Source organism: Cololabis saira, chromosome 10 (genome assembly GCF_033807715.1).
Source record: "Cololabis saira isolate AMF1-May2022 chromosome 10, fColSai1.1, whole genome shotgun sequence".
Taxonomy (NCBI): Eukaryota; Metazoa; Chordata; class Actinopteri; order Beloniformes; family Belonidae; genus Cololabis; species Cololabis saira.
In genome coordinates this window covers 31,918,413-31,930,972 of record NC_084596.1, presented here as the reverse complement: position 1 = coordinate 31,930,972, position 12,560 = coordinate 31,918,413, and the positions used below count along the sequence as shown (strand labels likewise).

Here is a 12,560-nt window from a genome sequence, read left to right as displayed (position 1 = left end):
AATGCTGTGATATCACTAGTAAACAAATACTAAATAGTAAGAAAGTGCCCAGAGAAAGAAACTGACCTCGTCGATAAAAACAGGCTCCTGCTCAGGCTCAATGGTTTCCACTTGGATGTCCTCACTGAACTGGACTGTCTTCTTCTCCGTCTTCACTGTAAATGTCCATGGGACGAGACAGCAGAAAAACAACGAGAAAGATCAAGAGATCAGCAACAAATATGCAAGAGGTTAAGATTAAACCGACTCCATAATCTTCAAAAGAAAGCAAGAAAAAAAAAAAAAAAAGAAGCACAACCCACTGGTCCGGACATCCTGATACTAATGACTAAAAGTTCTCAGATTGCTTGATTGTAAAGTTTGTGTTATCTGCTGACAAAGAAAAAATAGCACAATAAAAAACAAAACACGGATGAAGGAGTTTACACTAATGAAAAGAAAAAGCTGCACATACAGCTGTGCATTAACTTGTTGGCTTGTGTTGGTGCTACACGGTCTTTCTCTCATACCAGAGAGCAAAACAGGGTTTGTGTTTTCAAAACTGTCTACTATACTATTGGCAGGTGTTGGTATTTACCAAATGCAGTATGTTCTATGCAAACAATTGCACATTACACAGCATGCAAAAGAATAAAAACTATACTAAACCTGCTTTAAGAAATATTTTCAGTATCCAACTCTCCAATCTAACTGTATCCCATAAGATATTTATTCGTATAGGAAAATGTGTTCCAACTTTTGAATGGTAGTGTAGATATATAAATATATACACTTATATAATTTGAACATAAAGATGTAACACATACTGCTAAACCAGCACGACAAGTAAAATAATTCCTTTTGTTCGACTTTATATGAAAAAGATTCTTATGAAGCGCTTTGAAGGAGAAGGAAATTCTTCTGAATGCTATCAGACCCTTTGGAGTGGTTTCCTGTACAGCTGTACTGTTTAATGCATGTGAGAACCAAATCTTCTCTTACCATCGTTAATATCTTGTCTATGTTTTCGTTGTAACTGCACTGCGTTGTATAAGTGGTAAAGTATCTTCCACTTCCAAGATATAGAGAGCTATATTGCTCAGGGCCAAATGGACTTTCAAAAAAATTAGCAATGATTTAAGTGAAGAGAGGATGTACAGTTTTTTCTGTGTGTATTTATACACTCACTCATCTCAGGCTCTGCTGTGAGGTCAGCTGTGACAAAGTTGGAGGGGAACAACCCGATTCCCTGGTAAGTTTCTCCTTTCCACCAGTTGGGGTCACTAAAACACAAGCTCAGGCTGTCAACTCAACAAGCTGCAGACAAAATGTCTTGTTCAAGATGTAACACTTTGGATCAACAGATTTAACAACATGTTGTTAAGTGCTGAAAAGTATTTTAAGTGATTTTAATTATATTGTAACTGGTAGTTCATTCAACTAGTCATGCTCCTCTTTTGCTCCTCAGTTGGCAGATACTTCAAATTTCAACACTGCAGAAATTTCATGAAGAACAGCCACCTGTCATCTAGGATAGTGATGATTTCTCCCGACTTAAAGGTGAGCTCATTGTCCTCTGCAGCCTCAAAGTCATAGATGGCGCGGACTTTCCTGCCGTCGGACTTGTGTGTGGACAAGAGGCTGGAGGTGTTGGGATAAAGGCTCGACAAGGAGGTCTGTGGCTGCTGACGTTGCTCCTTCAGCGACAACTCAATAGCTGCACGCAAGAGGGACAAATATGACTTAGTGCCCGTTTCACCTTGAGATTCTTAACCATCTGTAAATCATTAAGGAAACTGGAAACTATGCAATGCTTATAAGGAAATATTACATGGATTTAAGTTTGCATGTTTGAAATGAATGATGAAGTTGCATCTATAAAGAATATGAAATGTATTGTAACTAGGGATGCCCCGATACCGATACTGGTATCAGGGCCGATACTGCTCTCATATACTCGTACTCGCAAAAATTCTCCGATATCACGCACCGATACCACTTCATTGTTGTTGTAGTTACTGGTTAGTGACTCTAGAGGGAGATGTTGAGCCGCCCCGCTCCCCGGGTGAGTGTGCAGCCTGGCGGCGGAGCAAATACTCGTACTCGGTGTGAAAAAAATGGTATCGGGGCATCCCTAATTGTAACCAATTTCAGCACTGGCCGTGGAACAGTTTGCATTTGTGTTTACATGGCGCACAATAACAGGGAGCACCTGGAGGATGGACCTAAGGACACACTGCTTAAATAGTGTTTAAAATCCACTTTCTTCATGCACTGCTGACTTCATAATGGTGTAGACTAAATCTGGCATCGACAGTGTACGATCTGCAACAATTTTAAATGTTTCTAGACATAGAATCGGGCCACTGACTAATTTATGGCACATTTTATTTGAGCCAAGAATCAGTGAGTTGATGCAATCATACGTTTAATGTTAAAACTGGGCGTTGATCCATATTGGTTAATCTTTCCTGCCCTACTCTTTACCTTTAGCCAAGTCTTCTTCTTCTTTCTTGTTTGTTGAGGTTGAGGGATCCTTCGCCACTAATGCTGGGCTTGCTTTCGCTTGCTCTGCAGCCTGTGAAAAGATAATGATGCATTAGGCAAATCATGGCTCTGATGCATGACTTGGAGGGAGGAAATGGGTGGATATGGGCCAAATTTACAATTTAATTACAACATTGTCTATTAAGATAACTTCTGGGAGAAACTTAGATTGTAAGAGGGCTGGAGTCAAAAAAAAAGATTAACCATTCTACTACAGAAAGACTGACCTGGGAACCTACAATGGGAAAAGTGACCCCCTGTTCACGTAGATTCTTGATCATCGCTGAGATCAGACTGAGCTGTGGATCGTTGCGGAAGTCCTCCGCCCACTCCACCATCAGGGCCTTCAGCTTCTCACACACCTTTGGGTGACCCTGGAGGCACATTTTTTTAATATTTTTGTAAGCTAGATACAAAAGCCTATCTAAATACAGAATTTCCTTAAATTAAAAATAAAATAAAATAAAATAACGTATTGATTTCAAAGCCAGCTTTTCTGATTGTACTGGGTGGTGTCAGTGTGAAAAAATGTAAGTATACAGAGTAATTGCAAATAATGTGGCGTATGAGGATTAATACCCAGAGAGAGAAGATGGCCACATACCTTGTTTAAGACGTTACTGACTTCACTGGCAAACTCTCTGGAGCAAACTTCCAAGTGGAATATTTTCCCACAGTTTGAGACACAAGCACCGAGCAGCTGCGGAGAAAAAGGGAACCGTAAATAACATTTGCAGCTAATATCTGGATGTTACAGTCTTGATTTGGTTAGTCTCTTCTCTCACGGCACTATGCCCAAACACTTAATCACAGCAAAGTTGTGGACATATAATGAGCACATGCTTAAAACAGAAACTCTCTATATCATGCAGGGTTGTTTTTGTATTTTTTTCCCCCCCAAAGGCTGAGCATTAAAGATTAGAGCAGTTGCAGCAAATTGTGTGATAACTGTTATGTTGTCCCATTATTTTTGCTGGTTTTTCTCAGCAGTATATCAGTTCTGAAATAACTGACCGCCTTTAACTGCGTCAAAATGAAAAATGATTGGCTTGTTTCATCTAATGATGACTACTTACATTTTAAGAGTTTTCAATGCAAATTGGAGACGCAGACACCGCATCTACCTTCAAAATTGGGCTTCATTATTTTGGGTAAAGCGAATAGTTTGGGCTGGCTCGGGTGTCCTGAACCATCTTTGTCATCATGTAGAGGCCTACGATGCTGGGGGACCTTCCATGACATATGAGACTTCTTCATCACTCTGCTCTCTATACTCTTCTTGTATCTATATGCCATTATTATTGGAACTAACATGGTAATCTTTTGTGTCTTGTAGCAGGAAATCTTTGGACTAATCTGTCTGAGTTTGAAGATCTCTTTCCCATCATCCCCTAAGGGAATATATAAAGATTTTTTTTTTTTGTAACTCCTTGTTAATTATCCTTTTCTCTTCACTCTCATCTCCTGTTTCCTCAGGATGGAGGATTAAAGATTCAGTGCTATCTGTTGGGGCCCTTAGCTAGCCTGTTTTTTAATTAATTATAAGAATTTTGAAACTGGACGCAACTGGAACATGATATATTTTAACAACTAGAAAATTAACAAGGATATGATGTTTAGTTTTTACAAGCAATGACTACCTTAAGTCAAAAACGTCTACATCTCCATAAGGGGGCTTCCTGCTCTTTGATTATTTGTCAGGAGTTTCCTGCAGCTTGTTGTAGTCTTTTTATTTTTCTCTTTATTGTGTTTCTGTCTTTAGTTTCATCGGGATGAGATCAGGTGATTGATTTGACCATTGCAGAATATTCCAATAAAGGTCATTCAATCACATTTGTTGCATTAAAAAGAATAAGTGCACTTTAGGATGAATCCAGCTGTCTTGTTTTTTTTTTAATCTCTCACATTGTCTATAAACACTAAAGACCTAAAATCAGTCAATACACTCCCACCCCTGATGCTACATGCTTCAGTTCAGGAACTTTTGAAAACATTCTCTTTTTTTTTTTAAATCCTGCTATTTTCAAGAGTTGTGTTTTTTTCTCTCTCTCTTTTGTTCATTTTGAAGGGGCTGCACCTTGTTCTGAACCCCCTCCTAGAGTTATCCTTGGGTTTCCACTATACATATACACACATACATATACATATATATATATATATATATATATATATACATACATATACACACACACACATACACAGGTATGTGTGTGTGTGTGTGTGTGTGTGTGTGTGTATACACATATTATTATTATAATAATTATAACAACACTAATATTTATTTTTTTACCTTTTCCATAGTGCACTCGACTATTGTTCTGCCCACAGTTAATGTTCCTACTTTCTCTCTGATCTGCTTTTTTGGGTTCACAGCAGCAGTTTCCAAACAGCATAACTGGAGTCAACTCCATAATCTGCATCGCTGTGTATTACAGCTACAATTCCAAAGCGCCTCCTATTGTCTTGGTGGGAATACCCTGAAATTTAGAGCTTGTTGTTTAAGACTATTTGTATCATACAACTTAATCTTCTGATATGTTTTGGTATAAGCTGAAATAGCAAACATTGTGTCAATGTCCAAATATTTCCAGACCCAACTGTGTACAAAACATGGCTGCTTATTTACAGTTGACTTACGGTCAGAGCCTGCATGGCGACATGGGGATCCTTGTGGTTCACTCTTCTCATAATAGATCGAAGACATTCTTTGGGCCTGCGACAGAAAAGTACATCTGAAAAAAGTCTGAAGACACTCACTGAAGTCTATAAAACAATCAAGCTACATATCAGAGTCAAGGGCAATGAAGGGCAATTTCTTTCTTTGCAGCCACTTGGTCGGCTACAAACATGAACAAGCACCAAAACCATGAGAATTACTGGAGGTATACCACCTCGGTTCACACATTTATAGCCCAAATGCCAGTATTATGTCATGGGAGAGCAAAATTGACTAAACAGAAATCGTATCAGGAGGGTAGGGTACAGGCATCTAATCATGTCGACCTGAAAGATAAAAATGTGCTTTTGATTCAAGCCTATTTTGCATTCAGCTTTTCTGATGAACAGCATCATTAGTTATTTCCCTGAAATCAATCACACACCACTGGTGAATACATAGTCTACAACTGGCAAAAAGAAAAAGAATAACTCCAGACAGCCATTAATGTGTCTGTATGACTCAGAACGAAGGAAGAGAAGTTACCCTGTGCGCGACTGCCCTATCTTATCACATATGTCCAGAATGAGGCCCCAGTCCTCGGCTGTGTTCATCTCACTGGTTGCTTTCTCTGCAGGGAAGAAGCACAACAACTAACATGAGCAGAAATCGTACAGATAGCTGAAGTCATTTTTCTGACTAAATGCGTTTCAAAATTGGTAAAATGGAGAGGATCTTTTACAAAAAATAATTAAAAAAAAAAAATTCTCAAAGCAATAACAACAATAATGTAAATAATTCCAAAAATAAAGTTCAGTAGCAAGATGTCTGTGCAGTTCCTCTTTTTGCAATTCTATTTAGGTAGAAACAAATTCTGCTTCATACTCATCCCTGTAAACAAAAGGTGTCTTATGTAAGTTTGATTATGAACAAAACTGTGAACAAAAAAGATTATGAACAGAGCTTGCAACTTATCAAAGTCTCTTTCAAATACTGTACTAATGGCACATGTGGTGTTTAACAGTCTAATCTCAAGTTAATTTAAGACTAGAGCTTGACAATATTAGAACATGTAAGGTTGTAACATGTAACATGTAAGAACATGTAATAGTTCCTCTTTATCAGCTGGGTTTCCCTGTCATTGTTAAACATCACAGTTTGATCGATATTTCTATATTCCCAGAAAACGACTTCATGATAAAGTGCTAAATAGACCAGAAGCTTGAGCAGTGAGCAGGACATCTACACAGCGGTGCATCAGCTGCTTTGAAGGACCATAGAAAAAGTATAAAAATAATCATGACATAAATTGGATTAACTATTCTTGCAATATAAAAACATAATCAGCTGCATCATTCAACCCATTGACAAGTAAAGTAAATTACTTGTATTATCGTATTAGAGCCCACGGTTCTACTGGAAATCCTTATGTCCTGACATACATAAGGGTCATGCTCTTGTCACCCAATTAGCATTTAGTGGAATGTAAAAACTGATGAGGAGCATCTCAAGGAAAGATCAAGGCATTGATATGACACCCCCTCCCCCCACACACAGCTAAATGTGATGTATGTGCAATTTACATTGTACCATATTGCATAGCTTTGTAAAGGATATGGACCACGGACCAAAGACTGCCATCTGTGTTGTTTTATTATGTTGAGATATGAAACGATGGAGAAGGCAAGTGGTAACAAAAAACAGATGGAGGATTGACTAGAGTAGTAGACTGTCACAACTATTGTCCAAGATTCACCTTACACAGGGGTTTCTGTCTATACAAGACATGGAAAACCGTATTCAGGCATTCATTTTCAGTAGGTTGGATTATTGTAACGGCATCTTTACAGGCAGCTGCAGCTGATCCAGAACCCTGCCGCCAGAGTCCTTACAAACACTAGAAAACTGGACCACATTACACCAGTCATGAAATCACTACACTGGCTTCCAGTGAGTCAAAGGATAGAGTTTAAAATATTACTGCTGGTCTACAAAGACCTGAATGGTCTTGGACCAAAATACATGCTTGATCTGTTAGTTCCCTATGAAGCTCCCAGACCCCTTAGGTTAGTGGTCCCCAAACTACGGCCCACGGGTCGCACAAGGCCCGCCTCCACATTTGGCCCCCTGAACAATACCAGAGACAGATAAAAAAAAATAATGCTACTACGACCTCACTTTGCCCCAGCACATTTTTTACCCTTATGGCCACCCATACCCCAGTCTAAAGACCTGCCCGGGACTGTTTTCTTCATCCACTCCCGCCCGCACCCGCAAAACTCTAAGAATTCATGCCTGCACAGGATTGTGCACGGCACAACATAACTTTCTTTCTGTGAAAAACCCAGAGAGGGTTATTTGATTTTTATTGACTTCATAAATAGTGTTATTAGCCTATATATTTTCTGCTTTTTTTTTATTCTGTGAAGAACCCAGAGAAGGTTATTTGATCTCAGAAATTATTAAGTTATTAATATTTGGATATGTGTGGTGCACTGGAGTGTCAGCATGTTTTCTGTAAAACAATAAATGATTACATTTAGGCTGCGATTGTCACACCTTTTCTGTTAGAAACTAACCCTGGCCCCCCATCAGAGAAGGGAAAAGTTATGTGGCCCTCACTGGAAAAGGTTTGGGGACCCCTGCCTGAGTTCACCTGGATTGTTGTGGTTCCAGAACCAGAACCAAGCAAGGTGAGGCAGCGTTCAGTTATTCTGCTCCTCACCGGTGGAACAAACTTCCTGTAGACCTGAGGTCTGCTCCAACTGTCAGCTCCTTTAAATCAGGCCTAAAAACATTACTGTTTACTGAAAAGTACTCTTAAATTAAAGACTTACCTGCTGTACTCTACTGCCCTTACTTTTTAAAAACTTGTGCTTTTTATTATTGTACCTCTTTTCTCATCATTTTATCTGTTGTTATTTACTGTTTAATTGTGTTTTGCCGCTTTTAATGTTGATGTAAAGCACTTTGAATTACCTTGTGTTGAATTGTGCTGTTCAAATAAACTTGCCTTGCGACTTGACCCACAGCCAGAGGTGTCAAGTAATGAAGTACAAATACTTTGTTACCTTACTTAAGTAGAAATTTTGGTTATCTATACTTCACCGGAATAATTATTTTTCAGATGACTTTTTACTTTTACTCCTTACATTTTCATGCAATTATCTGTACTTTTTACTCCTTACATTTTAAAAACAGCCTCGTTACTCTATCACAATTCGGCCTTTAAAAAAAAACTATCCAGTTAAATTGCTCCATCCGGATACAGTGAATTTGGTTGTTTCAGATGTTCTTGTCCAGTTTTGTTCTTACATCCGTTCCCTCAGATTCCTGCAACTAAACTTGGATGTACATTCCAATAAATGTTAGGATAAATGATAACATGCCTCTGAAGTTTGACTTTTTGCACCACTACAATACTTATAGGCAACTAGTCATCATATCTCCTGCTCTCTGAAACACATGTTAATGCTCAATAGTACACATATATGGTTCTTTAATATATTTGCATTATACTAAGATGCATTTATTTTCAATGGCTTTTGTCCTTAATGGCTTTTCCCCCCCTTACATTACTTTTACTTTTACACTTTAAGTAGTTTTGAAACCAGTACTTTTATACTTTTACTTGAGTAAAAAACTTGAGTTGATACTTCAACTTGTACAGGAGTATTTTTAAACTCTAGTATCTATACTTCTACCTGAGTAATGAATGTGAATACTTTGACACCTCTGGTCCACAGCTGTGACTCGCTGAGAGTCCAAACATGCCCATCAGGAGCTTCCCCAGATTAGCAGTAAATGCTGGCTCGGCTGGCTCTGAGTGGTGATGTTGGTGTACTTTCACAGCCAGACACACACAGAGGATGAGCAGGTTGTGGTTGTAACCACATCCTGTCTCTCCCACCGGTCTGGAGATGCTCATCACCATGATGATGGGATGCAGGGATAAAAGCTAAAGCTGCTAAAGTTAGCTGACGGCAGCATCCGCGACTACTCACTGACTCTTAACGAGATCGTGTGCACATGTCAAAGCTCGTGTAGTTATTCTGTCATACTGGAGGTAAATACATGATGCTCAAAAGGAGGGCTGAGAAAAATAAACAAAGCTGCCCATCAGCTACTGAGGCTAGCCCACTTAGTTGGGATTACTCACCAACATCTTGGTCAAAGGGGTTGGTCGTGAAGAGAGGCATCGCTGGTGTGTCGAAAACAAGTTCCTTTTCCCTCTTATTCTTATTTCATCAAACTAAAATACATAGTAACGGCAACTTGATGGGTGTTAGTGTGAGTAGCTGATGCTTTCTACACAGTCACCGCTGTCTGCGAGACGGCAACACGCAAGGCATGCTGGGTAAAGCCTGAATTAATGGTGCCGCGTTAAATCGACGGCGTAGCCTACGGCGTAGGGTATGCGGCGACGCGCACCGTACTGCGTTGGTGTAACGCGGAACCATAAATCGGCCTTAACTGGAGCCAACTGTCTTGGTGACAACAAACGCCTGCCGACGCTATCAGTCTAAAACCTACGATCAGACGATTGTCAATATCTCTTTTATGGCTCATATATAAGAGAAAATTATTAATAAAATATACATTTACCTTGCTGAAAATAAATAAGAAAAAAAAAAAGAACTCTCATTGTCAGGTGACGGCTGTCACGTGACCACGGCTTCGCCGTGACAATGAATAATAATAACATGTTTTATTTGGCGTGTTGCTAGTTTGTCTCTGTTTGACTTAGTAAAGCGGGATTTGTCAGATTGTAGTTAGAATCAGCAGGGAAATAACGTGTATTCATTCAATTATGTAGTTGTGACTTGATCGGTTTGATAACGATGAATATGTCAACGTGACATATTACAGTAAATCAGTTGGCTTTAAATAACTAAAAAAAAGGAAAAAACGGGGAAAAAATAAATGTATTTTCATTCAGTCCTCCAACTTGTTGAATTCCGTTTCTTTTTCTTTCTTCTGCCTTTAAAAGGAGCACTTTGCACTCTGAATTGTTCATCTTCTGTTGTCAGTTTAAAAGAAGAAGAAATTATTCTGAGAATACTGAATTTCGCAGGCTGACTGTTGATTGTTTTTATATGCATGCAAATAGTGCTATTCCACCTTTCTTCATTTTATGCTTATGGATGCATTTTGGATTTCAGACTGCTGGTCAGACAAATAACATACCAACACATGATATATTCAATTCAATTCAATTTTATTTGTATAGCGTCTAATACAACAAAAGTTGTCTCTAGACGCTTTCCAGAGACCCAGAACATGAACCCCGAGCAATTATTACATAAACAATGGCAGGTAAAAACTCCCGTAGTGGGAGAAAGGCCTTAAGCCAAACAGTGGCAAGGAAAAACATAATGGAGAATTGTGCTTGTGGTTTCAATCAAATATATGTTAGTGTTGCACCATGTAAATGCACTGTTCCTTTTGTAATGGACAAAAATCAAGGACTCCCCACAGAGCATCTTTCACAATGTATTGTCTTAATGTCTGACCTGATTCATAGGAGCTTGCTGAGTTAAATCAGTTCCAAGCAACTCGTAACATACCAAAGGTCAACAATACAACAATAACTAATAACACTAATTATAAACATGTGACATATGAGATAATTAATCTTATAATGGCTACATTACAAACATTTACATATTGTTTACGTGTACTATATGTAAAACTTATACTGGCAGAATAATGTCTAAGAAGTACCTTCCCTCATAACACAGTAATACTGCTCACACTGAGCATCTCTTCAGTGATATTTCTATTTTAGAAAAAAGGTGATATTTACAAACTAGCGGTCCTTCTTTTCTTACTTGAGTTTGCAGTCATTTGATGATGGTGAATGGGTGCTCAACTTTACTTGTAGGAGCTTATACTATATGTAATCACAGCTTTGACTGTGGAAGTAGTTTGTTTTCTGTGAAATGCTTCAATTTATTAAAAGACTACTTTTTTTTGATGGTCAATAGTGTTATTTTTGAAAATATGAGTATGAGTACAAAAAAAAAGAATCATCAGTATAAAATTCTAAAAACATAAAATGTGCCTTTGTGCAGTACTATTTACATACACATATACAAAAGGAGCTGCACCAAATAAGGAGCCTATATTACTACAATCTCATGTAACTTCAGTACCAAATCTACATTGCCCAATGTTGGGATGGCTCTGTGCTTTCTCTGTCTTTGGCACAACATTGTCTTTTAAGGTGCCTCAAAAGACAAACATCAGTCATAGTATCAGTGATGGCTCCCTGGGCCGACTTTATTTGAGTCCTTCCATGTCCTTTGTCTTTGGTATGGCGTCTTCAGCTTCAACTCCAGCCTCCCTTCCCTCAGGTCGCTCACGCCATCTCAGATGGATGCTCTAAAACTGGAGCTTTCACTGTGAAGAGATCAACAGCAGCATGTCACATACGGCACACTTTACATAACTTATCATTTAGCATGATTACAGTTACAGCAAAAATTCTAGTTTTTTTTTCATGGAAGTGACTTTTCCCTGACATGAGCTAGATGTATTCTAATCAAGATTGAATCTGATGGAAATTAATTAAAATTATTTTTATTCATAGTCAGAACTTTAACTTTGCCACTCCAAAATACGCACTTAATTGTCCATTAACCTTTGTTTTGTAGAATGATCAGTCTGCTTCAGGCAAGTGTCTTACTGTATCACCCAACTTATGTTCCGGGTGACTTTGTGGCATGTCAAGAACTCCTTTGTTTTATAATATACCAACACATGTTGTCACGATGCGCCTTTGAAAGATACCTGTTCTATTTCTAAAACATGGTGATCATTCACACCTGACTGTCTTCACATTTATTGAGAATACCTGATTACGATTTGCTGTCAAAAATGACAGTTACCGGTAATCCCAGAAGTTCACATGCTTTCGACCAATTAAAGATATTCAATTCAATTGTATTTATTACAACAGAAGTTGTCTCTAGGCGCTTTACAGAGACTTCTAACATGACCCCCGAGTAATTATTACATAAACATAAACAATGGCAGGTAAAAAACTCCCCTAGTGGGAGAAAAGCCTTAAGCCAAACAGTGGCAAGGAAAAAACTCGTCCTTAGGAGGAAAGAAACTTTGAGCAGGACCTGGATCATAAGGGGGGGACCCTCCTGCTGAAGGCCAGCTGGGCAGAGCAGGAAAAGAGAGATCAGACAGAGAATGAAGAACAGAGAAAGGAGAGACACAGACACAATGGCTAACTGCACTACAGGGATGACTATATAAACAGATTTAGAAAGCAGACACTGAGGTGGTCAGAGGGTGGGACTGCAAGTCAGGATGCAGCTCCTTAGGCTCTGGCCTGCAAACATGCACAGAAGAGAAAAAGAAAAAA

At 38.7% G+C, this 12,560-nt stretch overlaps 1 protein-coding gene across 1 annotated transcript in view; it reads right to left on the bottom strand.

The window, feature by feature from the left end:
• Positions 1-12,560, bottom strand: part of LOC133452225 (collectin-12-like) — a 61,513-nt gene that overhangs the window by 6,078 nt on the left and 42,875 nt on the right. Inside the window, exons 10-18 of the mRNA XM_061731445.1 lie at positions 9,342-9,420; positions 5,729-5,813; positions 5,164-5,239; positions 3,131-3,226; positions 2,754-2,900; positions 2,467-2,557; positions 1,501-1,696; positions 1,168-1,262; positions 67-155 (exon numbers count right to left, since the gene is read on the bottom strand). Of these exons, the coding sequence (XP_061587429.1) occupies positions 67-155; positions 1,168-1,262; positions 1,501-1,696; positions 2,467-2,557; positions 2,754-2,900; positions 3,131-3,226; positions 5,164-5,239; positions 5,729-5,813; positions 9,342-9,420 (954 nt within the window). The remainder of the gene's footprint in view (positions 1-66; positions 156-1,167; positions 1,263-1,500; positions 1,697-2,466; positions 2,558-2,753; positions 2,901-3,130; positions 3,227-5,163; positions 5,240-5,728; positions 5,814-9,341; positions 9,421-12,560) is intronic.